Source organism: Colletotrichum acutatum, assembly GCF_030867785.1.
Source record: "Colletotrichum acutatum strain CBS 112980 chromosome Unknown BDZ83scaffold_1, whole genome shotgun sequence".
Lineage (NCBI taxonomy): Eukaryota > Fungi > Ascomycota > Sordariomycetes > Glomerellales > Glomerellaceae > Colletotrichum > Colletotrichum acutatum.
The window spans coordinates 306,228-329,868 of NW_026848995.1; the positions used below are offsets into that span (position 1 = coordinate 306,228).

Here is a 23,641-nt window from a genome sequence, read left to right on the forward strand (position 1 = left end):
CCATCGCCAGGAGTTGCTGAATCCCATTGGGTTCCTTCCAACCGCAAGTTGCCTCTTTGTTCCAACGTCCACCACAGTGAAATGCAACAACAAGACCAGAATGCCTCCCATTCTCCCTCATTCCCGCCATTCCGTAATGCCATTGACCAAAACCTTTTGTTCTTTCCGCACCAGCACGATCCCCCGCCGTGCTGGGACCTCTCCAAGAGCAAACAAACGATCATAACGAATCCCACTGCATCTTCATCTCAGCCGAAAATCCTGCCTGGCCTTGCCGCCCCTTCAAATCTGTACGATATCCCGGAAGCGTCCTCGGTCGATACGGTGGTCACCAAGGTGTTGCCGAGAGAGATTCTAGACAGACGCAGCATCACCCGCAACGAACACCGAGACCTCGGGGCCGTGGGTAGTAAAGACGAGCGTGGTGTTGTCGTCGATGTACATCGTGGTGGTGGTCTGGGCGGTGACCTCGGGCAGGACCTGGTTCTTCTCCTCGTCTTGATGGGGGACCTTCTCCGCGGCAGTAGGGGCCTGGTCAGTGACAGCGGTGACGGGACTGATAGCAGCTGTGGCATAGTCACCGCCGCCGGTGGTGGTCGAGTTGATGGCGTGGGCTTCGTTGTTCACCTTGGGAGTATGTGCGAGGGCGACCATGACGAGGGCGCCGAAGACGGCGAAGGTGGCGCACATGAGGCTCAGGGTGAAGGTTTTAAAGCGGCCACTATTTTGATGTTGTAAGTCAAAGGTTAGCTATTATTCTTCTTTGTTTATTTGGTCTGTAGATTTTCTTGTTTTCTTTCTGTGATGCGATGTGACGTACGGGTGGTGAAGGCGAATGCGGCGAGGTCTGGTCTCTCTGGTCTCGGGTGCTTGGGTTTGCTCCATTGTGCGGTGTATGTAGTCGGCTTCGAGGGAGGAGATGTCGTTGGTTTTGTGTAAGTTGGGTATTTTTTCTTCACGATGTTCGGCTGCTTGGTGAAGGAAAGGTTGAGTTGGGCTTTGGAAATCGAAGCAGGCGGTTGTGTGGGCACCAGACGATTTTTTGGTCCTTCGTGTGTAGTGTTGTTTCTACAAAGGTATGAGGGTGATGAGAAGGATAAGGCAAGTCAGGAAGTCGATGGTCGAGGACCAGGTGAACTTTTGCCAGCTTGGGATGGGAAGGAGACAACATCACTGGGCTGCTCCTTCTCATTACGCACCTTCCGGCGGACAACTCATCGATCTTGCTTTCCTAATCTAATAGATCCGGTATTCCACATGTCTCGCTCTTTTCACCACAATGGCCTATCTTCATTGTTATCCAACTCCTTGCCTTTGCTCTAGGGCTTCATGGGCATATTCTATCGTGAATATATGGCTATAGACTTAGACTGCCAAGGGCAACAGTAAAAGTGGCAGCCATAGAATTTAAGACGCCATGTCAGCCTAAGCTACATCACTTGACTATCACACTCGAGTTTCTCTGACATTGAGTGTCAGCCTCCATAGACATGGAAAAGCTAAATATATGCTGCGCCTTCTAGTTCAATGTAGATGAGAACTTTCCGGACAACCTTTCTGGTACGCGAATATCTATAACTAACTTGCCCCCGCTTGTCTTGAAGTGATCGCCTTCTCACAGACATCTACCGCTTCGACACTGGCTACGCTTCGTGGGCCAGTGAGATTGGTCTCGACAAGAGGGCCCCATGTAAAGATTCCCGCATCCAAGCTTAGAGCACAGCCGGGATCCTTGTTACTTGCCAGCGATCTTCGACAAGTCCTGGAGACGCAGAGGAGGCAGTCGCCCTGCCCATGGTTCCCAGAGGAAGGCCCTCGTCAAAATGATGCCATGGCATGCTTTAAGCCATTTCGTTGCATCTGCATAGTCGATGAGAACGAGAGGGAGAGAATCCAGCAGGAGTGCATTGCTGGCCCGTTCAACTGGAATCCGTCTGCGAACGATTGCCCTCGTAAGCCCAAGCCCCCGCCCCCCACTCATTGTCCCATTGGGTCAAGACAGAAAGTTGACTACGAGTACTGATCACACAAGGCAGAGTATCATAGAGAGGATCGGTGGTCTGGAGACGGCACGGCATACATACATAGCGAGTTCTCGCGCTGTAGTAAACACGATGGCTGTGTCACCTTGTCTCACAGGCGCGTGTTACGGCGGCGCATGTCTACGACCGAGGCGTTGGAGCCTTGCAACTCACAGTGGTACCAGGCTTTGGATCCTTCGTCTCACAATCTAGTCGATGACATCCAGTTCAAGAACGTGACGTGGTGCGAGGACGCGAGGTGTCGGAATTTCTACAGATTTCGAGATCATGCTAGTGTGGGCACCTCGACAAGTTGAAGGAACTTGGTCCGTAGATGTCCAGGAGTATGTATGGGGTACTTTAGTTGGCCAAATCATTGAGGAATGGTGTAGAATAAGCGTCCCTACTCGTTCCGTTAAGCGTATATAAGTAGCAAAAGCATAGTCGAAGTCAATCCTCTAGCGTTCGTCGTTGTGCCTACATAGCAATGTAATTTGATGAGCTATGTGAATTGTGAATAAGAGTTACCACAGGATGTGGTAAAGACAGTCACTCATTCTGTCTTCCTCTACCATGAACAGAACATCTCGATCATTGCTAAGAACTTTCTTCTTCTTAATCTATATGATGACACTCGGTTCACGGAGAAAGCCCTCTAGAAGATCAAACTTTCCCCAGTCCTCCCATTCACATGAGAATAAGTACACGACTGAACGAATCAAGCCGGGCACCCAGCACCGTTGTAAGCAGTGCAAACGGCCCTGAATCTCTCATTCGGCTGGTTGATGCCCTGGAACGTGTCCCTGCACTGCTGCTCGGTCCACTGGCTTGACGTCTTACACTGCCCATCGTCGATTGTGGTTAGCATCATGGGTTTTCTCACAGCCAAGTACAAGAAGAACAATTTGTATGGGAGAAAGATGGCAAACAGGCTTCACTTACGACATTGTAGTTGCCGGCAGAGTTGTAGCAGATAGTTCCGCCGACGGCATCGCAGAGTCTGATGGCGGCAATGACTGCGTTGCCGTTGTTGGAGATTTGGCAGTGGCAGGAGAACTGACTTGCTGCGAGCGGCACCCTGTGGTTTTCCCATCGTTAGCTTTCTTAATTCAAGGGCATTTGCTGTGCGGAAAGATTCTTTCAGGAGGGGGATGTTGGTACCAGGCTGCAATGGAAACGAGGCTGACGACGTTGAACTTCATTTTGATTGTGAGGAAAGGTTGGATTTTGAAATGTGAGTGAGATATCTGGCGAAAACAAGATTCTTGGGTGAGTGAGGATGATGTCTTATGAGAAGACTGTTCTTCGAGGAGACGGGCATCGTCAAGCATCTTATACAAGTCATCAACTAGAGCATCTCTTCACCAAGTTCTCCTCTTTGCACCAACTTCCCACCTTTCATCCAGGCATGATGTTCCACCAACTTTCCAAGACTCCAAGATGCATGATTTCGTTGAACGAATTTCTTGGCCTCGTAACTCCGTCCGTCCGTCACCCAAGGGCCGCAAAGAAGCGGCCGCTTCAAGCCCTTCGACACCAGCAACATGATTCACGATACTTTTACGCGCCAAGCCGAATCCCACGCGAACCCGAAATCCACTATCCACACAATTCTTATCTTTATCTACACTGGACTCTAGAGATTGATAAAGCCAGAAGCGGATACCAACTTTTTCCCAAAATTCCCAGTATCCCCATTGATCTGCATAGACTGGGGTCCTATAAGAGGCCATGATCAACCGTGGCGCAATCAAAGTCAGCAAAAGTCACCTGTGAGCTTTCTTCTTGTTAATCAATTATAGTATTAGACTAGTTGACAACTCCTCGAGTCTCCCCCAGCCTTTCCTAGCCTTTTCCTCATGGCATTTAACCGCGACTCGTAACCTTAATTAGACCCAAGTTGTCGACCGTTTCTGGTGTATGGTAACTCGGCCGAGACCCCATCGCCAAGAGCGTACTAACGACAACCGTACGACGAGACCCAACGACAACTCCAGAGTTGACCAGGAACCTGTGTCAGGCACAGTCGACAAACACCAATATCGAGTCGGACTCTACGGAAAGTTTATGACAAGTTGAATATTCTCTAGATTGGACTACACGAGTGATTGCCGAATGAGGATAGTTTCAGCCTCCCGTGGGTCTCTACAGTCCGGGTTAAAGCAATATACCCGAGGTGGTTCAACTTTTGCACCGCCGTACCGCCGTGCCGTGAAGGCTTCACGAGCCCACGATGTTCTTTGCCAAGCAACTGGGAAGCCTCGCCTCTCATGCTTCATCTCTCATGCTTTCAGCTCTCCCACAAGCAATCGGCTAAACACGAGTTCGTGAGCCTGTTCGTCGGATCATCGCCAAGTCGCCAAGTCCTCGTTATTGAAGTTTACGTATACGATGTTCGTTGGTAAGGCAATTGAGAAGATTTGGATTGCGAGAGGGTGTGAGCCGTGTCTAGTTTCGAGATGTATTAATACACGACATTGTTCATCACCATGAACAACAACTCTTCACCAAGATACCTCCAATCATCCAGTCCACTTCTCCCAACAAATCCCGAGCAAGCTCTCCACTGTTCTGTTCCTCTTCTTAGAATCTTTAAATCCTCAATCTACACCATGCAGTTCAACATCAACACCGTGGCCCTCCTCGCTGCCGCCCTCCTCCCCCTCGCATCCGCCGTCCCCTCGGACGCCAACGCCGTCGAGGCCACCCTGGCAAAGAGACAGAGGCAGTACCAGTGCGAGACCTCAAACAACCTCGGCGCCTGCAACAACGCTATTGCCAAACTGAGAGGTCACGAGGCTAGAGGCTGCGATGTCTGGTGTAAGTCCCCTTTTCCACCACACCTTTACGAGATACATAGCTGACAAGAAGGGGTGGAATAGCGTGCATCGGTGCCTTTGCGGCCGTTATCCCGGCTTGTGGAGCTGCTGTTGATGAGTTCTTCCTGAGTAAGCTCCCTTATGTAAATCCTTGCAGACGATGCCGGAGACATGTGGCTGACTTTCGATGTAGACCCCCTCGCTGATGTCGCTTGCCTCGGAGCCGTGGCCAACTTCCAAGGCCCTTGCAAGGGCTGTGAGCCTTTCTAGATGGAACGGGGGTTTCCAGGCAGCCAGGTCTTTCATTACGAGTGTTATACTCCTATGAATCAGTGTTATACTCCTATGAATCTTTCCTGGGGGATGGGGGGCGGAGGAGCGCGACCTCCCAGGCAGCCATGGCAATGAAGCTTGTCATGGCCGAGAGAGCGGGACTTACATAAGTGGCCCGATTACCTGATAGCAATGTTTTCATTCCCAATGCATTTCAATGCGTCGTACAATATCAGCATCCTGTAGCTTCGCGTGGCAACTAGTACTGATATTCCTGTGAATAACGTCATGATGCCAACGCCCACCCAGTACGAGAGAGTGCTTTGGCGGATTGGGAGCACTGGAGCAGTGTGATTGACAGATGAAATCGATGCATAAAACCTGTTCGTGGGCTTCCCTTACGACCAGAGCATGCCTCTGAACTCGCGGTGCCAGCTGCTTAGAGCTCTGTGGAATATGAAAGGCGTGTAGCATTTTATACATCATCCAGGACCCAGCCGCTGGGACGAATACGTCTTTCTGCTCGGCCGACGTAACGAGGTGCCTCGGAGCAGCAATCACTTTGAGAGCACGAGTGTAGAATGAATGATGTCACAAGGAGAAGCTTTATTAAAGCTATAGCTTAACGCCATTCAGGCTTCCTACCTACGCCTCTATACCAGTGAAACGGGCAAACAACCCGGAGCTATTCTGTCGCTCACCCACTACCCCTTTTTAAGCCGCACTCAGGCGGCGCTTTCGTTCTTGCAGGATCATTTTATTGAATCAAATATCCGTATCCATTTTGCTGATTTACTGTGCCTTCTTGTCACCCTTGGGCTGAGTGGAGGCGTACTGGTCAGAGAGCTCGTCGTAGCTCTTGTGCAGACCGGCGCTCTGCTTCTTGAGGGTCTCGAGGTCGCGGTTCTTCTCCTCGAGCTGCTTGCGGAGCTTGGCGATCTCACCGGCGTCACCGGCAACGGCGAGCTTCTCACTCTCCTTGGTGTTGCCCTTGGTGCCCTCGTAGCCGCGGACCTTGTCCTCCAGACGCATCACCTCAAGGATCATAACGTAGGTGCGGTTGAGGATGAGGGAGAGGAAGAGGGTGAAGCCGCAAAGGTACATGTTGCGCTGGGAGTAGAACTTGCGGGCTTGCACCTCAAGGCGCTCGTGGCCCATGACGGCGGCGCTATAGGATATCCTTGTTAGCATTGTATACACTAAGGAGTTTGTAGAGCTTGATTGTGGTGCTCAATCAAGGGAGCGTCTCAGGAACGCCGGAAGAGGGGCAAAGGAGACGTACCCGCTGTTCTGATTCTCAGTGGCAATCGCCAACTCGACTTGGACGCGGTAAACGCGGTTGACGCTGTCAATGAACAGAATCAGAATGAAGACGAATGTAATCTTCATCCAATACTGCACTTTTGCCACGATTGGACTCTCGGAGATGAAGCTGCGGAGAAGTGTACATTAGTTATCGGTTCGGAAAGCTCGGTGTAGAGTCGGCAGTAGAGAAGCGGTCGACAGAGGGAGGAACGTACGTGAACAACTTCCGCTTGACGGCGAAGGGAAGGGGCACCAGAAGGAGCATGAAAAGCCCCATCTCCGCCATGAGCAGCATAAACACCTGGGACACACAGAGAGTCAGCATTCATTGTCAACGGCTAGGCGAGCTATCCATTCCGCCAATGGCGAAAGAGGAAGCAGCTTGCAGTCGGGTGCAGTAGACGTACGAGAGTGTAGTAGAGAGTCATCTTGACTGGTGCGGGGAAAGCTTCAGCTCCCGGGATAGCTAGTTAGAAAAAAAGGGATTGTGGTCGTGTGCTCTCCGTAGATACAGGGAGAGATGTGTCGTGCGATGGAAAACACTTGGAAGCCCAAACTGACTTCTTCGGTGGTGTTCTTGTTGGGTGTCGTTCCTGGCGAGGGTAGATTTTGGTGTCTGGGGCTGTGATTTGTAGGAGCACAGTTGACGGGCTGGGCGGAGCTGGCCTTTTGTAGGATGGGTGTGAGGGTGACGATGGGGTCCGGTAATTCTGACAAGTAAAGGTGGCAGGTACGTGAATACAAGTATCCTCTTTGACGACTGCCTAAGCACCTGAAGGTGAGGTACTACGTATGGAACTTAATGAGAGGAACCCTTACGTAGCCGGGACGGGAGAGGGACCTTGGCGGGAGAACAGGGCTGGGAGCAGCTAGCAGGTGCAGCTAGCAGTGCTAGAACAGCCGTAAAAAAGACGTAAGTCAACAACGTCATCGGTGGCTCGTGCACGCTCCCTCCAAAGGGTTGCGGAGGGAGCCACTGGGGGGAGCTCAGGCACGCAGCTTTTCTAAGGCCTTCTTCAGTGGTGTGCTGCGGCTTGCGGGCTTTCAGCTAAGCCCGTCAAATGGCTTTGGTGTCCGCAAAAGTGTTCAGTGATGGCTGTAGCGGCAGCTGCCACCAGATGGCAGCATATTTGGCATCCAATACCCACGAGTCTGGAGTACGACTGGCTTCTGACGCTTGTCATCCCATGTGACGTCAGTCGTGGAATCGTCCAGACATGGAATGATAGGGGTGCAAAAGCGGATAGTCTGACGAACTAACCCGGTCCAGAACCCGCCCAAGGCTTCGCAGGTAGTGTAGTGCCACAGAGATGCTGGTTTTGTCACATGTGTTATCTCATCGCGTTTAGACTTCACCCTTCTTCTTCTTCTCTCAATATGCACGACGATAGAAATGGTTTGATACTTAATATTTGATAGTAAAGAGTCCTGTCGCTTACACTACCGCTACTCATGGCTTTGAATTGTGTATTCACACATCAAATTGAGGCCATGATATCCAAGCGGTCACTCCATCCGCTCCCACTACCAAGGGACGCGATCATGAACCTGAACGCCCAGCTTTTGAGTCCTAAACGAACTTGCAAATATCCCAAACGGGCACCACATCGTACAAACCCTACAAAGAAAAATCCGTCTCTCCACTCGCCGCATCACTCGTCACACCGCTTTATCGTTCCTGCCAGATAGGTCGCCCTTCGTGACGGATGGTTTATATGTAGTTTAGTTGTAGAACACGCTCTTTTGGAAGCTCTCGGGCGAAACATCTCCAATCTTCGTTTTGATTTCCGGTCCCTTTTCGGGAGCGGCGCCGGTGAGCGAGTTGGTTCGGCTGCTGTCGCTAGGTGCACCCTTGATGGCAGCGAGAGGCTGACCAGGTCGCTTGATAACCTCGAGGTAGGTCGACGGCAGATACCCGGTACGGCCATCGCGCGCGCGGCACTTCCACCACTCGCTAGGGTTGCCGATGGGATCGCTCTTGGAAAGAACAGCGACGAGGTCGCCCTTGCGCACTTCCATATCAACGTCCTTGACGGCGTTCCCAGGCTGAGGAGCGTAGTCGTACAGCAACCGGCAGTAATCAAGCTTGGACGGGTCCAAGGGCTGTTGCGCGTTGGCCAGCGCCATGCGGCGACGTTCCTCCTCCTCCGCAGATGCTGCCATGGTGTTGATCATCTTGCGCATCAGGTACGGGAGACCAAAGGCTGCAAGGAGGAAGAAGAAGAGCGGCTTGCGGGAAGCCTTGGGGGGTCCCAGGGGAGCACCGTCGGGGCCGATGGGCGACCGGCCTTCGAATTTGGCAAAGGCTGCTGGGGTGAGAGCGGTCGCGTCGGCTGGAGGCGGGCGGCCGGTGATCTTAGCGATAAGGGTGCGGATCCAACGCATCAAGGTGAAGATACCGAGTATCGAGCCCAAGGTATCCCTAAGATTGCTGAATTGCTCTGCTACTGACACCATTGCTGTGATATTCGTTAGTCATATTTCGCTTTCATGTGACGCAGTTGGCATACCAAAGAAGCTTGAGTGTGTGGCCATGTACGTGCTCTCCAACATCTGGGCGAAGCCTCCAAAGGCACCAACGACACCCTCCAACATCTGGAATGTCGCCTGCGTGCTGTTGTTGAATCTGTTGGTAAGGCTGTTCGGATCATTGGGTCCTCCCATGCCTCCCATACCGCCCATGCCCATACCGCCACCGTACATGCCTCCTCCATACATGCCACCGCCGTAACCGCCGCCATACATGCCACCACCGTACATACCGCCGCCGTAGCCACCGTAGGAACCCATCCTTGAGTATGGGCTGCTGTAAGGAGAAGAGTAGGCACCGCCGCCGTATGAGCCGTAGGGACTGGCGGCCGCACCTAAGCCTGCTCTGCTATAAGCGGCAGCGTTCTGGTCAACCGCGGAGGCGAGAGAGGCAGGTCGTTCGGGGACGGCGGGCGGGGTACCACCGGAGAGGGATGTGGCCGGTGTCGGGGTCGCGATAGATGCGGCAGACATGGGTGTGACTAGAGTGGTCGTTAGCAAAATGTGTTAATTTGGCGACGGTCAAGGACCGTTTGTGGTGTTCAACGCACTTGAGGCAGCTGTTGTTGGAGCACCGGCCCGTTCCCAGGGCTTTGGAGGGGAAGCCATAATTACTTTTCCCGGGAGGAAGAAGTTTTCCTTGGATACTGTGTGGTGGTGGTCGCTCGCTCGGCGTTATCTCGCAATCCGCCTATCGGGAGCGCAGCCGGTGGCGATTTTCTCGAGTCGTGTTGGTTTGTCGGCTGCTGCACGCTGGGCTCCGGATATGCGCGACGGAGGTTGGCGTTTACCGACCAAGTCGTCGGATTGAACTGACGATCAACCTCAATGGGAGATGCAGCGAAAATGAGGATTCGAACGACGTTTTGCGACGTGATGGAGAGAGGAGAGGGGAAGATAGAGTCGGGAACGGCCCACGGGTAAGAGAAAGCTGGAGGGTCGCTGGGATGGCGGAAACAAGTTGGGCTCGCAGCGTAATGCACCTGAGTAACAATGGGGGGCCGCGGCGGACGGGGACGTAGTCACAGTGCTGGGCAAGTGACCCCGGAGGCTCGTGCTTGGCGATTGGCAGTGAAGTGAGGTGGATGAGGTGAGCAGAGGAAACTGGAGACTTTGGTCTTTGGGGGAGACTTGGGAGAGTCAGCGGTTGGAGGCGCAGAATGTCAAAAAGATGGGGTCGGGGACGGGCGGGTCCCGCTCCTCCTTTCTGCGTCCAGTGGCTTCCATTCTTGCCTCGGTATCTTTCACGTTCCGACGTGGGCGGCCCAGGCCTCGCAACCTTCATGTTTTTCGCCGCTGCCGTGCCGCAGATACGTCCTTGGGCCGAGGCATCTTGCACCCTGGGGAAATTTGTCGTCCCTCCCGTCGCCATTTCGCATTAGCTTTACCGTTTCTAAGACCCTTGAATCTGGGGTTTCCCCGGTTGTTTGGGAAGTTGACGCTTTGCTGGATTTGTTGATCGACTATTCGTGCTGCAGAGCTGTTGCATTACATTACTAGCACTGACATGCCATCTCGCCGCGAACCAAATTGATCTGCGCTTCAATTCTTTCACCAAGATAAGATGTGCGACACTGAATCCGACTTTCAAACACAGAAGTAATCAAAAAAATACTAACATGAATTCATTCATTGATTATTTTTACTCATTGCAAGCTAACACGTCAATCTAACGTAGTAGACCAGGACCTACGCCAATCCAGAAAAGGCCTTGGCATTCTTCACATGCTCCTCCCACGTTGTCAACGTATCCTCGACAATTGCATGCGACTCGTCCAGCTTCTCCCCACCATAGTACCCAAACTCGTCGAGCAGCCTCATGTTCTGCAACATCTCCTCGGCCACGAAATCCGGCATCCCCTGGCCCTTGAGCGCGCCCTTGAACTGCTCGTGCGTGAGCTCGTTGAACCGCGCCGTCTTGCCCGCCTCCGGATACACCTTCTTGAACGTCTCAACCGCCTCGCCCGCCGTGACGTAGCTCGTCGCCGCGTACACCCGCTTGCCGAGCACCTTTTCGCGGTGCAGCACGATGCCCTTTACAAACTTACCCGTGTCGGCTGCCGCGTCAAACAACGGGATGGGCGCGCTGGCGGGCACGGGGAGGCTGAGGCCCCAGGCGTTGTCGGGGGGCGTCTGGCGGAACATGCCGCCGGGGAGGTTGGCCATGTAGAAGCCCGGGAGGAAGAAGGTTGCGGGGAGGGAGGTCGTGCGGATGTACTCTTCAACGGCGGCCTTGCTGTCAAAGTGGTACACGTCGGGGAGGGCGCCCTTGGATACTATTGTTGCGTGACATGTTAGCCTTCCCGGATCCTCATTCGCAAAACGTGACAGATGCATGTATCTTCTTGGGAGTGGACAGGCAGGTTACGTACGCTTGTTGACGTCGAGGAGAGAGCTGAAGATGAAATGCTCGACGCCAGCCTCCAGAGCCACATCTGCAATGTTCTTGCCCTGCTGAATCTCCAGCTCCTTGTCCATCTTGTCCCAGTAGTTGGTCACGGCGAAGACGGCCGAAGCGCCCTTGACAGCGGCAGCCAGCGAAGCCTTGTCACCGAGGTCGGCCTGTGTTTTGAAGTCACAGCACTCGTCAGCATGCCAATTTCAATACCATCACACCAAAGCTACGAAGTCGCTCGAGAGTAGATTAGTGACTTACAGCGACAACCTCGACGCCCTTGGCTGCGAGAGCCTTGGACGAGTCCTTGGTGGCATCGCGGGTGACGCCGCGGACCTGCCAATCCTTGCTGAGCTTGGCGTCGTTGAGGAAGATGTTGACGACGCTACCGCCCTGAGCGCCCGTGGCGCCGAACACGGTGATGATCTTCTTGGACATTTTCGTGTGTATTGGGTGGGTTTTCTGTTTTGGTGGTGATCTGTTTTATACAAGTGTCAGTTAAGTAGTGTTCGTCTTCGAGCATCACACTCCTAAATACCTTAATCGTGCGATTGAATTGGAGTAGTAAGTGTTGAAGAGCTATTGGAATGGTAGCTTGATGATCTTCTCCAAGAATCAACGTCAATGAAGACAAGCGATCGTCCGGTCTTTATACACAATGACACTCATGAACCTCTCTGCCCACCCCTCCTCCAAGGCGCATATGTCTCAGGACATGGACGAAGTACATGGTGCTAGACACACCTCGACATAAGCTACCAGATTAGGTAAAGCTAGGGCGCGCGGGAGAACCCCTCATCATCATGCACCTCCGTCTCACCCACAGGATCGTCCCGTACTGAAGGGTCCCGGTAGGTTAGTGGTCTCGCAAGGCTGGTGGACCTCGCGCCCGCGCGCATACTTGCTCGCGCTGGACCGTTGAAAGGACTTCCTTCCCCTCTCCATCTTACCTCACTACACTATCATGAGTATGTAAGCGGCGACTTGGTATGTACCTCATACAGTCGATTTACAATCTAGAAAAGTCTATCGTACTGAAACTTCGCGCGAAATCTGGCTTACCAAGATGGGGGAAAGCCGTGTAAGCTACCTTTTGGTTGGACAACTACAAATCAAAAAGCTGTACGTGTTCCCGCAAGCCGTGCATGCTCACCATGTATAGATTTTTGGTGCTACGGATTAAGCGTAGCCTTAATCGAGTTTCTACAGGCTACAGAGTAGTGTGTTCTGTACGCGTATGGACAATGAATACTCCGTACTCTGTAGATGATTGCTACGCTGGCTGTGTAATCGTAGGGAGGTAAGGAAGTGAGGTAGACCGTAGAAACATGGTGGGGAAAAGACCCCGGACCTCTCGCGCGGGAGCTTACAAAGCTTCGCGGTTCGCCCGCGCCTGTGAGAATTGCACCCCCATCAAGGATCCGCGAGCTTCCAGCCCATACTTGTCATCCTATTCCCCCAAACCGCGAAAGCGAAGTCGCGAGATGGGCCATAGGGCATAGCGCGCGCCTTGAATATTCTCAAGTTTATCATTGTAATTCAAGGTTTATCAGTCTTACGAGAACAAGCTGGAAATTTTAGGAATCCACATTCGCCATGAACATGTTGAAAAACGACAGTGCGAGTCGCGTGGCATAGGGCAACGTTCTTTCTGTACATTTGTCAGGCGCACGGAGGGTTAACCGGTTCGGATGTCCGTTCGCTCGCCGCCCCGGGTTCCGGAGTTTCCTGCAACGACCGGGACCACACTCACGCAATTACCACTATAGGTATTCGACTCGATAACGACTTCTTGATTGCAAGGGACTTCAGATGTTTGTTTGCAATCCCCTGGTCTCGCGCCACAATGACAACTCATAGACACACACACGTCCGCGCCTGTTCTTGCGATTGTCATCTGCCCTGTACCGGACAACTTGTGGCTTGTGGCGCGAGTGAGCTGTCTGCAGCGGGAAAGCCACAGAGCTCGGACTTCTCCACGAGGTGCAGCCCCCGGGGACTAAAGCTGTGACATGTGACTTCCTTTGAGCCCCCATGTTCTTTAGTTGGAAGGGGCATGTTTAGTCATTGAAAAGTATATCACGAGTAACATTGAGCATGAGCACAGTTGAAGCCACGCTTGTTTACTTTGAAAATTTTGGTATCAATTGGTACCTCCTCCCTGTTGGGAGAAAACCCTCTGGCTGAACTGTCTTGCAAGAAAAAACCAATCCTCCAGCCTCCTTTCCATAAAATCGTCAAAAAGGGCGCACTTTTCCGGGGCCGGTGGGTATCTTCGTCTTAGACGCCGTCTAATGTCGTTTCGCAATCCCCTTGCCCCCAAAGGCGAGAGTAACTAGCACCCTCGCATATCGAAAGAAAAAAAGAAGAAAGTCTCAATTCATCGGATGCCGAAGATCCAATGCATAAAGAAAAAATCTTGCTTGGGCTCAATCCAGCGAGAAGAAGAAGAAGTAAAAGTTGTCGTCAAACCCCCAATCCCATATATGCAAATCATGTACTTGTTGGAATCCCATCCAAGCAGAAATCAAAAACGTGGAAACACTCAAGACGACAAAGCAAACAAGGAGACCCTGTTGCTCTTGCCGCCGGTGCTTGCGGTCGAGACGGAGTCGGCGGAGAGCCAGCCCTCCACCTGAGAGCGGGTGATGCCAGAGCTCAAGTTGACGCTTGAGTCCAACATCTTGACTGAGACCTGGCCAGAGTCACCATCCAGGACAACAGCGACCTTGGCGGGGGCGCCAGTAGGACGATCAAAGTAGTCGGATGAGCCGCCGGGAACGTTGGAGTGGATGGTTGACTTGCACTTAGTATCGCCAGTGGCGAGGACCTCGAGAACGTCGAGCTCACCACAAGCAGGCCAGCAGGAGCAAGTACTGTACTGAGCAACGCGGGGGATGCGAGCGTTGAGGAACCAAAGGGCGGACATGTCGGCGTTGAAACCAGTGGTTCCGTCGAGAGGCATGCTCAGCTCAAAGAGCCAGACTGAATCCTCACCCTTGAAGCCGTCTAAGATGTGTAAGCAGACTGAAAGGCAGAACAAGATTTTATGAAATACTCACGGTATGCAACAGAGCCAGGGCGAGAGTATCCGCAGCCACCATCATCGCATGACTTGTCGCTGGCGATCAGGAACTCCTGGTTGGACTTGAGGGTGATCGGCTTCAAGACCTCGGGTGAAGCGGCGCCACCAGTGCCGGCGGCATTCAGGTAGGACAAAGAGTTACCAAAGACGCTGTTCTCGGTCAGTACACTGTGACTCATGTATAAAGAATCATCTTAAGTGGCACTTACTTGTCAAACTTGCCAGAGAGCTGGCCTCCGTAGTTGCCAAGGAACACGATGCCGTCAGCAACTCCCTCATCAGCGTTGTAGTAGCCGACACGCTCGTAGTCACCGCTAACGGAGCCCGAGCCCGAGCCAGAGCTTGAAGCAGCCTTGGAGCTGGCAGGCTGAGGAACAGCAGCAGCGACAGGGGGCTGAGAAGGAGTGGGAGTTGGGCTGGGCGCAACGACAGGAGCGACAGCAGGGGTCGCAGCAGCAGCAGGGGGTGCCGCGGGGGTAGGGCCAAAGTAGTTATTGATCCAGGACACGACCTTGCCGTCGATTTCCGCAACGACCCAGTCTTCACCACGCTTCTCCTCCTTGGGCTCCTCCTTGGGAGACTCGACCGATCTCTTGTGGAGGTGCTGGTGACCGTGATGGCCATGACGGCGAGCGTGGACGTGAGAAGCGGCAGGGGAGCGCTTGGCCTTGGAAGACAGGCTGTAGATAGCGACCTGCTTCAGCTGCATGGGACCACGGAAGACAGGCATAAGCTAGCATTTTGTGAGTACTTGTGCGAACGTGTAAGTGGATGGTGCTTAGAGAGAGAAAAAGGCTTACCTCCTCATTGAAAGGGGCTAGGGGACCTGAGAAAGCAACATCCTCAAAGGTGCAAGAACCATCATCACCCATGTGGTTGACAGCCTTGTAAGTGCCAGGGTGACCGACATTGGAATACAAGATCTGATCAACAGCACCGCACCACCAGTTACCACCCTCTTCCTTGGCCGTGCCGGAGCACTGTTGAATGGCCTGGGTAACAGCGGCCGAGGCCAGCATGAGAACCGTGTAAGACTTCATGATTGTTCTAGTGTCGTTCTCGAAAAGAATGGTTGGAATGAATGTTCAGAAATTGAGCTTTGCTGGGAAATTGGAGTGAGTTCCTCTGGGTATTTGACCGGCCTCAGAAGAGAATCGCAAGTGGCTGGTAAAAGTGATGTAGGAATGTCCCAGTGGTGTATGGATAGGGCCCAGGTTGTTCTTTGACTCGACTTGCGAGGTGTGACTGGGTCTGTTAGGAATGTTGATGTACTCAGTGAACCCTGTTCAACGGTGTGGCGTGTCTTGTCTCTGAATCAAGGACCAAGTGAGACCAAGGGTTGAGTGCGTGAGTAAGGAATGACTTGAGACGATGAGTCTCTTGGAAGGAGAGTCGATGCTATTCGATAGCCGGCAGGTCGAAGTTGTATGTTTTAACACTGGATCGTGGGGAGAAAAACAGGAGAAGAGGAGTTCTGGGTTAAGGTGAGTGTGGGAAGGCTGAGTTAATAAATCGGCCTAAGCAAACGAGGAAGTCGCAAGAAGGCGCATCTCGGGGAACAAGGTTAATGGGTGGATGGAGAAGGGTAGGATCCAATCTGAGGTGGGTGGATTTTCGCCCCGGTGGATAGGTACGGAGTACGGACGCTGGTGGGCAGACGGGCAGCGCCAGCAGGTCACAGCAGATGGGCAGGAGCGGACCTGCTTCTGGGCAGGAGCCAACCTACAGGGGGGTCCAGTCGCTCCTTCCCTTGGTTTTTGAAGGTGAATTGGATATTTACACGCCTCATTGCGGCAAGTGCCTTCTCCCATCCATCCTTTCCTCCTTCCTTCTCTGCAGACTGCAAGTGAGGAAGGAGGAGTCCAGGAACAGAAAAAGCCGTTGAATCATTGGGCGAAAGAGGGAAACAGAACAGAATGGACCAATCCGGGCTTGATTTTTATGAAACACTGGCTTGGCTCTCCATGGGGTCGTACCTTGCAGCTATTGGCAGGGGAGGACGGAGCTAACCTCAATCTCACCTCAGGCCCAGCAACGATACTTTTCTCCCTCAGCTTCGCCCGCGGCTCCCTTCGTACCTCTGTTGGTCAACTTGTCGGTGCCGTGTTGCATTCTGACGACGGCCAGCGGCTGCAGCACCTGAGCGGACTGTTGTCACCCATACGCCGTCCGGAATATGGTGATGTGAGAGTCACCGTAAACGCCAAGGGCCAAGCCAGGCCGTTTCGCTCTTCTCAATGAGGCTTGGCGAGAGACATCCAACCACCGTCCGGCACGCCCAGCTAGACTTCCTCGGCGTTCTGGGCTTTAATTTTGAGCACGACACGGATCCAAATGCAACATTCAAGGACAACAATGCCGCCAACTTGTGCCCGACAGGGCAACGAGACGGACGATGCCAAACCAGCAAGAAATAGGCCCAGACCGGTCGCGATAGATCAGCAGAGCAATACGAAGAATACTTTATGCCCCCGGGTTTGCCACGCCTCGAGAACACTTGGATCAGATGACGGCCTCGGCATTGCTGCTCGAGGCTGGGGGATCATTTCGGCTCCCCAGAAACCCGCTCTGTCGTTCTTCAGAAGTTCAGGTTCGCACAAAGACGATGTTCCGAACATCTGCTGCTGCTTTTCACAAACAACTAGTCCACTTCAGGCTTATTACTGAAGCCTACCCTCGCTGGTCAGCAATTGCAACACACCAGAAGGAGAGCGTCAAAGATAGCCTGAGAGGTGCTGTTGCAGCGCTCTCGAGCCCTCCTCAATTTGACTTCAGTCAGTTCATCGCCAGGGGTTGTCACCCCCGCCAATTTTCGGGGGATTTGGGGGTGGCAGTGACAGCGCCGGCGTTGCTGCGTCTGTGTGTGTTGACCTTGACAAGGTGACAAGCAAGATCAAGCGCGATTCAAGCTTACCCTGGTGTACGCCCGGTGTCCTCCAAGGTGTGTCCCCATCTCAAGTCCGACGGGGACCCCTCGCTCGACATGGGTTCATCCCAACGGCAGTGACATCTGGAATCCTCATATCGCCCCAATCAACACGCCCGTCCGATATCACTCAATCCACAGAACGCTCCATCTCATCCGATGTTTAATCGCGCAGACAACTTTCAACAACAGGCACCATCCCGACACCACCGTGCCGTCCAACCCATGCCGCGACACCGCGGAAGGACGGGTTGGGCCTCGCCTCCAGTGGTTCTTAGTCTTACTTTTGCGCTTCAACCCGTTCCAACCTCCGGCACCACGAGGATGAAGACGACGATCCCTCTGCTCCTTCTCATTAAGACTGAGTGCTACCCGGCTCCGTTGATCCGTTCTAGATCCGCTCTTTGACGGACGGCCTTGCTTGCTCAAGTTGCCTGAGTCGCAACCCGAGTCGCAATATGGCTGGCCAGAAAAGCAAAAATTCTTGGACAAAACATGCCGCGGGACGAAAGGAAAATTTCCGAGGCAACAAAAAACAAAAAAAGCCTAAACCTGGGAAAACCGCTCATCTGCCTACTCCACCGACTGTCCCTTGCGACCCGTCGTGCCACATGGCGGTCTCGCGGCATTGGTTCTTTCCATCACCACGTTGACGTCGTTGACCCGCAGGTCCAGTCGTGGGACTCGGTGCAATCTGCTGTGACAAGGCAAAAAGAGGGACAGCCTGACCAGACCCCTTGTGTCGGTGATGATATGAGCGAGGCTATCAGAGGAAGATGATTGATGGCCAGGCAATTTGGCAGTAAACAGCAAAGCAATCCGAAGCGAGGCCGTCTTTCATAAGCCGGAAGCCGTTGATGACTGAAAGTCAAAATCATCGCCAACCATCCACGACTTTGGCGTTCGCTGTTCCTGCATTAGCGGAAACGCCTACCCGGACCGTTTCCATTGGCTGCCCTGAACTTTTCATCTGCATTTGCGCACTCTATTCTCGCCGTGTTGAATGCTTATTCGACAACGGCGTTGCGTAGTCACTGTTGCTGACCATCCTCTGCGCTGCTGTGCAGTCCAGGTGGCAGGCCGGGCCAGGGCGCACCACGTTAAACATGCCGGCACATCGCCAAGGTTCTGCCGTTCTTCGGACGTCGACGAGTCAATTTCTTCGGACCTACAGTAGAAGCCAGAACTCATCTTGCATGCGTCCACGTCCCACGAGATGTTTGACTGGCGCAAAACTTTGAGCCTTTGCAGTGGACCACCGGGCTCTCGAGTAGGTGGTATCCGGACCATCGCCCAGCTCTACGCACACGGCATTTCTGCGGTGTATCCGTACACCCAACCAACACGTGAGAAACTGCAAAGTTCGTTGTCTCGAGAGATCTTCGCCTCCCGAACGTCTCAACCGTATCCCCGCCACGTGGAAACGCAAAAAAGATTCTGCCTATCCCCTCCGTCCGATTGGCATTCGGGAAACTAGTTCTTCCCACTTTAACTCATGATATTCCACCCGAGATCTAGTCTCGGCACGTGCCTGACTAAGAACGAGGTTAAACTACAGCGTCGTACCTGAAAATCGCTTCTCGAAAAGCGGGCATGGCGGTGGAATCCCATTAAGCCCTAAAGGAGAAGTTCGGCGCTTACTCAGTAGACCCTGTTGATACATACCCGTGGAGACTCGAGAGAAGAGGACTTAACCTAATGGTACGGAGTAGACTCTATCACCCGCAGCTTCATTGGGCCAAGTCACCATCGGGTCTTTTCTTTCCTTCGGGCAAATGCCGCTTGTCACTTGTAACTCACTCACACACATGCAAGGCTAGAAGATTTATCACCCGTGCCCAAAGTCGAGAGAATTTGTGCTTTGCTGCGCGATTTCAATCACCGCCTATCGCCATAGCGGAGTTCTGGCAGCGGGAAGGGGGTGTGGGTTTGGAAAGCCAAGTCATGGTTTTTGACTCGAGGCTGTTGGCTTTGAGATGATTTCATGAAGCCTGGTGATATATCGTCTTGCTCCCCTTACTTGCTGGCCATCACCTTGGTGCTTGAAATCACAAACATGACGGAGTACATGGGCATTTCGCAATACTGCAAGCAAAAGATGCAAAATTGGATGGAAATTAAGTTTGTGGTTTCTATTGAGCAGAGTGACTACGCAGATGCCTTGGCCTTCTTCCCGCGCCGAGCTCTACCACTTCGACCGCCCTGCCCATTCTCCTCCCCCTCATCATCAACAAACTCATCCTCATCCTCAGCAGCCGCCGTCCTAGCTCTAGCTTTCCTCTTTCCCGTAGCTCTAGTCGGCGCCGCCGTATCGGCAGCAGCAGCAGAAGCTCCGCTCCCCTGTTCTGCATCACCCGGCTGCTCCCCATTAGCATTAGCCCTCAACCGACTCACGGCGTTGGCCATCCTCTTGCTTGTCGCGCCCTTCTGCCTCGGCGCAAACGCGTCCCTTGCGCCCACGCCGACGGCACCCTCAAAGTACCTTGTGATATTCGTCTGCGTGCCCTCAATATCGCGCTTATTCATGTCCCGAATCACAGGTACCAGCACCTCGTCGGTGCGTTCCTTGCTCCACCCAATCGTCGCCATCAAGAACTGCCGTAGACCCTCGAGGTCCGGGACACCCCACTGGAAGTGCTCCGGGCTGTCGTCGACCTCGGGTCGGATGTAGGCGTCCGTGACGGCCGGGTTGGGGAACCCCGCTGGCAAGAAAAGCTTGGTGCCCTGTGACTTGCGGAACTTGCGGCGGAACGGCGACCCCGCGTCCGCCTCCTTGGGCCGGTTGTTTAGCTGCACGTCCGCCCACCACTCCTTGAACTGGGCAAGACCTTCCTTGCCGGGGAACTCGGAGAGGATCTCCACGGCTGTGACGGGACCGACACCGGGCAGGCCCTCGGTGTAATCAGAGCCGAGAAGCTGAGCAATGGCGATGAGCTGGTCGCGCGAGAGCGAAAGCTCCTTCTCGAGGTCCGAACCGAGGTAGCACTCGACAAACTTGTTACTGTTGAACATGTTCTTATAGATGCGCGTGCCACCAAAGAGAAAGCAATCCGAGTCGTCGGTGACGATGCCGTCCACCAGGCCCAGACGCACCAGCTCCGCACACTGCGCTTCCGCCTCCATTGGAGCGGTAATGTAGGGGATACCAAAGAGGCGGAGGAGTGCCTGACACTCGGTGACCATGACCTGTGTGACCTCGTCGGCGTCGCGACGGTCCTTCTTCTGCTGCGTGCGCAGCGCCTTGAGTTCCTTCTCGTATGCCTCCTTGTTCTCTTGCTCCGACTTGTTGTTCAGCTCGCTGGCAAAGCGGGCATGCTCTTCGGCTTCCTGCGCCAGGTTGGCAAACAGCTCCTCGTCTTCCGGGTCACTGAACTCATCGTCGCTTTCGGCGAAGACGGCGGCTTCGGCGTCTTGCACTGAATCGCCGGCCGTGTTCGGATCATTAAGCGTGGGCCCGTCCATAAGTTCTTCAAATGTAAGCTCGTGTTCTTCTTCTTCGACGGGCTTCGGCCCTTCTGTGGTGATGGTAACATCTTCCATGATTGGGTCCGGAGGGGAGTCGGGACCCTGTGGCTCGGTGACATCTTCCATCTCTGGCTCGGGGGAGTCAGGGACTGCTGTGATAGTGACCTCCATGTCCTCGTCGACTTCTTCAGGCTGAATGCCTTCAAATTCGATTTCGGAAGACTGCGATGATTTGCGTGATACGCCTGGCTTTTCTGACAACGCAGCCGTCTCGTCTTCTCCCTTCTCGGGCTCGACCTCTGCATTTGTGGCATCGTCGACGGCATTGAGTTCGTCAAGGAAAGTAATTTCCTCTTGGGAAGCAGCATGCTTCGGAGGCGGAGGCGCGTCAAGAATCTCAACATCGTCGTCTTCGTCATCAGAGGACTGGATCTCGATGAGCTGGTTTTGCCGTTGACGCTCGAACCTCCGCTCCTCTTCCTGTGCAGCCTCTCTATCTTCCGTGTTGATTTCACTTTCCACTTGCCGCTGTTGCTTAATCGACTCTCGGATATCTGTATTGTCCACCATCCAAGGAGGTAGGGGCTTAGGTCGGTCTTCTTCTAGCCCTCGTTCAAAGCCGCCTTCGTCGTCTTCATCGCCAGCAGGCTGCTCTTCAGCACCATCGGCCAAGAAACCGCCACCGAATTCGTCATCATCATCTTTGCGTGCCGGTTCTTGCAAATTTTGCGCCGGCTTCTTTGGGACTGCCGCTTCGGGCTTCTTTGACTGAGCCTTCATAGAGAAGAGAGAGGGTCCCCATGCGAGTTTAGGAAACGGCAATGGGCCATCGAAAGGGTTCTTGACGTTGGGCACTGCAGGCTTGGGCAGTACTCGCTTCTTCTGCCGAGAGGCTTTCAGAGCCGCCTGCAGGTCCATCTCTCCGTCGCTACTGCTGGCACTGTTGGCACGCTTCCTGGGCACCGCAGCATTAGACCTGTTGTTGACAATGTGGGCTACCATGCGACCGCTCCTCGCGGCGATCGGCTTGGGTGCCTCTACGGCCTTCTGCTTCCATTCAGGTGCCTCCAATTCCACATCTTCAAACTGCTCATCCTCCTCGGACTTTTCAGCAGCTTCTCCGTGCTGATTTTGTAGTGACATGGCAATGGCCCGGTTGATGTCGTCTTCTTCTTCTGGGTGCATTGGCTCCTCGTCTCGTTGCCTGGCAACATTTCTGACATGAGCTTCCGGCAAATCGCCATCGACGAAAAGACTTTCCTCCTCCTCTTCGAATAAGTCGTTCATTTCACTGCTTCCCCGGTTTCCATATAATTGTTGTCTCTGGATCGCTGCTTGCCGGGATGCTTGCGCGGCTGCGCTGGAAGACATCTTGGGCAGTCGGTTCAGCCCCTCGACCGGAACATCTTCAAAGTCGTCTTCCTCTTCAGATGCCTCGGCCTTTTCCTTTGGCTGAAATTGAAATTCCAAGGCATCGACATCAATGGGCTTGTGAGCTTCGCCGAGATCTTTCTCCTTGCTTACGACTCCCAGAGCCCAACCACCTTCTGCGCCGTCGTTCTTGACGAGGATGTACTCCCTGTCCTTTTCACCAGCGATTCTCCCGCCACCGTTCAGAGTGAGATCAAGACCAGTCATGCCGGCTTCCTTCATGAGGCGCTGTGTCAAGTTGTTCCTTTCGCGAACTCTTTCGATCTGAAATCTTGAAAAATCCATCCGATTCGGGAACATCTCGTCAAGCTGCTCTTTGCTCAAACCCATCCTCAAACGACTACGTAGTCTTGCCGCATTCAGGATGTTATATCTATCAGCTGCCGGTAAGCTTCGAAAGAACTCGCCATCAAAATCGATCTTGCTGAAGTCGTAGAGATTGATGTCTTCGCCGTCATGGAACTGTCGGGCATATTCTTCCAACTCTTCAATGCTCATAATTCTAGGATCATCCGCTTTGGCCATGGATGCAATATCGCCATCCATCTCGGGCAAATGATAGGCATCCTGCTTGAAAAACTTTCTCGTCTTTTGACGCTCTTGCTGCGACATGCCGACCTCGTCAACGTAGACAATTTGCTCCATATCAGGGATAGCCTCCTGCGGTTCCTCTCGCTCTCGTTGGATGCCTCGATCCGCATCCCGCTTCCTCCTGTCCTCCTCCTCTTCGGCAATCCGCTGCATCTGCACAGCCAGCAGCTTCCCAGCCGTGCGAACGGCATCCTCCCTCCGACCCTCGCGCCGCTGCTTGCGACCCTGAATCGTCTGACGCTTGAGAACGGGAGCCCCGCCGTCAAAGACGAAGACGGGCTTGATGCCGAACCACAACAGCTTGCAGATGCGGCGGAAGAAGCCGACAACGTGCGAGTTGCGCAGGGCGTTGCCCTCCTTATCACGCACTGCCTTGAGGAATTGGTATATCCAGATGGACGCATCAACGGCGAGGCGCTTTCGGTTAAGGGTCGCGAGGTTTGTCGGGCGCGCGCAGGGCTGCACGACGGTCCAGAGGCCGTTCACACCCATAGCGTCGGCGGGAGGGCAGAGCCGGCACCTTTGATTCGGACTTCACGGAAGGGTCAGCTTCAGAGGGCGTCTGGTGCTGCGAGAAGCGCTCTCCTCATCTACCGAGTGTATATCGCATTGTATACGGTGGGTACTACGTCCTGGAACAGTCGAAACAGCACAGATGTAAGTGTGGCGGTTGTGAAAAGTGAATGAGGTTACAAGTGTGTGAAGAATGAAGGCGGCCGCAGCTGCCTGTAAGCCATTTGACATGGGAGCTTAAGGTCATGACGCGCTTGCCTCCACTAGAGGCGCTCTTATCAATGCCTA

General features: G+C 53.6%; 10 protein-coding genes across 10 annotated transcripts; 3 read left to right on the top strand and 7 right to left on the bottom strand.

Moving 5' to 3' along the window:
* Nucleotides 1–93: 93 nt before the first annotated feature.
* Nucleotides 94–885, bottom strand: BDZ83DRAFT_786921 (uncharacterized protein; the record flags this gene model as incomplete). The annotated part of the gene is made up of 2 exons (XM_060515654.1): nt 94–721; nt 821–885. The coding sequence occupies 2 exons, from the start codon at nt 883–885 to the stop codon at nt 355–357; spliced, it is 432 nt and encodes a 143-aa protein (XP_060371792.1). The 3' UTR covers nt 94–354.
* Nucleotides 886–1,620: 735 nt separating this feature from the next.
* On the top strand, nt 1,621–2,495 carry BDZ83DRAFT_596448 (uncharacterized protein). The gene is made up of 2 exons (XM_060506858.1): nt 1,621–1,952; nt 2,037–2,495. The coding sequence occupies exons 1-2, from the start codon at nt 1,832–1,834 to the stop codon at nt 2,336–2,338; spliced, it is 423 nt and encodes a 140-aa protein (XP_060371793.1). The 5' UTR covers nt 1,621–1,831; the 3' UTR covers nt 2,339–2,495.
* Nucleotides 2,496–2,739: 244 nt separating this feature from the next.
* BDZ83DRAFT_746159 (uncharacterized protein) lies at nt 2,740–3,223 on the bottom strand (the record flags this gene model as incomplete). Its single annotated transcript, XM_060513218.1, has 3 exons — nt 2,740–2,862; nt 2,964–3,099; nt 3,183–3,223. 3 exons carry the CDS (start codon nt 3,221–3,223, stop codon nt 2,740–2,742), a joined length of 300 nt encoding a protein of 99 aa, XP_060371794.1.
* Nucleotides 3,224–4,633: 1,410 nt separating this feature from the next.
* On the top strand, nt 4,634–5,110 carry BDZ83DRAFT_746160 (uncharacterized protein; the record flags this gene model as incomplete). Its single annotated transcript, XM_060513219.1, has 3 exons — nt 4,634–4,841; nt 4,904–4,969; nt 5,034–5,110. The coding sequence occupies 3 exons, from the start codon at nt 4,634–4,636 to the stop codon at nt 5,108–5,110; spliced, it is 351 nt and encodes a 116-aa protein (XP_060371795.1).
* A 795-nt stretch (nt 5,111–5,905) lies between these two features.
* BDZ83DRAFT_746161 (B-cell receptor-associated protein 31-like-domain-containing protein) lies at nt 5,906–6,846 on the bottom strand (the record flags this gene model as incomplete). The annotated part of the gene is made up of 4 exons (XM_060513220.1): nt 5,906–6,281; nt 6,396–6,545; nt 6,634–6,719; nt 6,826–6,846. 4 exons carry the CDS (start codon nt 6,844–6,846, stop codon nt 5,906–5,908), a joined length of 633 nt encoding a protein of 210 aa, XP_060371796.1.
* Nucleotides 6,847–7,476: 630 nt separating this feature from the next.
* BDZ83DRAFT_2811 (uncharacterized protein) lies at nt 7,477–7,810 on the top strand. The gene has a single exon (XM_060502133.1). The coding sequence runs from the start codon at nt 7,511–7,513 to the stop codon at nt 7,676–7,678; it is 168 nt and encodes a 55-aa protein (XP_060371797.1). The 5' UTR covers nt 7,477–7,510; the 3' UTR covers nt 7,679–7,810.
* BDZ83DRAFT_736674 (Peroxin 13, N-terminal region-domain-containing protein) lies at nt 7,660–9,556 on the bottom strand (the record flags this gene model as incomplete). Its single annotated transcript, XM_060513005.1, has 3 exons — nt 7,660–8,877; nt 8,929–9,429; nt 9,478–9,556. 3 exons carry the CDS (start codon nt 9,554–9,556, stop codon nt 8,141–8,143), a joined length of 1,317 nt encoding a protein of 438 aa, XP_060371798.1. The 3' UTR covers nt 7,660–8,140.
* A 1,080-nt stretch (nt 9,557–10,636) lies between these two features.
* BDZ83DRAFT_564032 (NmrA-like family protein) lies at nt 10,637–11,780 on the bottom strand (the record flags this gene model as incomplete). Its single annotated transcript, XM_060503601.1, has 3 exons — nt 10,637–11,223; nt 11,320–11,509; nt 11,604–11,780. 3 exons carry the CDS (start codon nt 11,778–11,780, stop codon nt 10,637–10,639), a joined length of 954 nt encoding a protein of 317 aa, XP_060371799.1.
* A 1,852-nt stretch (nt 11,781–13,632) lies between these two features.
* Nucleotides 13,633–15,705, bottom strand: BDZ83DRAFT_2835 (putative TOS1-like glycosyl hydrolase-domain-containing protein). Its single transcript, XM_060502150.1, has 4 exons — nt 15,228–15,705; nt 14,637–15,160; nt 14,405–14,577; nt 13,633–14,351 (listed from the first exon to the last, which is right to left on the bottom strand). Exons 1-4 carry the CDS (start codon nt 15,465–15,467, stop codon nt 13,888–13,890), a joined length of 1,401 nt encoding a protein of 466 aa, XP_060371800.1. The 5' UTR covers nt 15,468–15,705; the 3' UTR covers nt 13,633–13,887.
* Nucleotides 15,706–19,454: 3,749 nt separating this feature from the next.
* Nucleotides 19,455–23,583, bottom strand: BDZ83DRAFT_596483 (uncharacterized protein). The gene has a single exon (XM_060506859.1). The coding sequence runs from the start codon at nt 23,330–23,332 to the stop codon at nt 19,502–19,504; it is 3,831 nt and encodes a 1,276-aa protein (XP_060371801.1). The 5' UTR covers nt 23,333–23,583; the 3' UTR covers nt 19,455–19,501.
* Between the last annotated feature and the right edge of the window lie 58 nt (nt 23,584–23,641).

Excerpts from the sequence above, each read along its gene's own strand:
- BDZ83DRAFT_596448 (XM_060506858.1), top strand. The coding sequence starts at position 1,832 with ATGGCATGCTTTAAGCCATTTCGTTGCATCTGCATAGTCGATGAGAAC. Across the intron at positions 1,953-2,036 it reads GTCTGCGAACGATTGCCCTC|AGTATCATAGAGAGGATCGG; the intron begins GTAAGCCCAAGC and ends CACACAAGGCAG.
- BDZ83DRAFT_2835 (XM_060502150.1), bottom strand. The coding sequence starts at position 15,467 with ATGAAGTCTTACACGGTTCTCATGCTGGCCTCGGCCGCTGTTACCCAG. Across the intron at positions 15,161-15,227 it reads TAGCCCCTTTCAATGAGGAG|CTTATGCCTGTCTTCCGTGG; the intron begins GTAAGCCTTTTT and ends ACAAAATGCTAG. Across the intron at positions 14,578-14,636 it reads CTCTCTGGCAAGTTTGACAA|CGTCTTTGGTAACTCTTTGT; the intron begins GTAAGTGCCACT and ends GACCGAGAACAG.
- BDZ83DRAFT_2811 (XM_060502133.1), top strand. The coding sequence starts at position 7,511 with ATGGCTGTAGCGGCAGCTGCCACCAGATGGCAGCATATTTGGCATCCA.
- BDZ83DRAFT_596483 (XM_060506859.1), bottom strand. The coding sequence starts at position 23,332 with ATGGGTGTGAACGGCCTCTGGACCGTCGTGCAGCCCTGCGCGCGCCCG.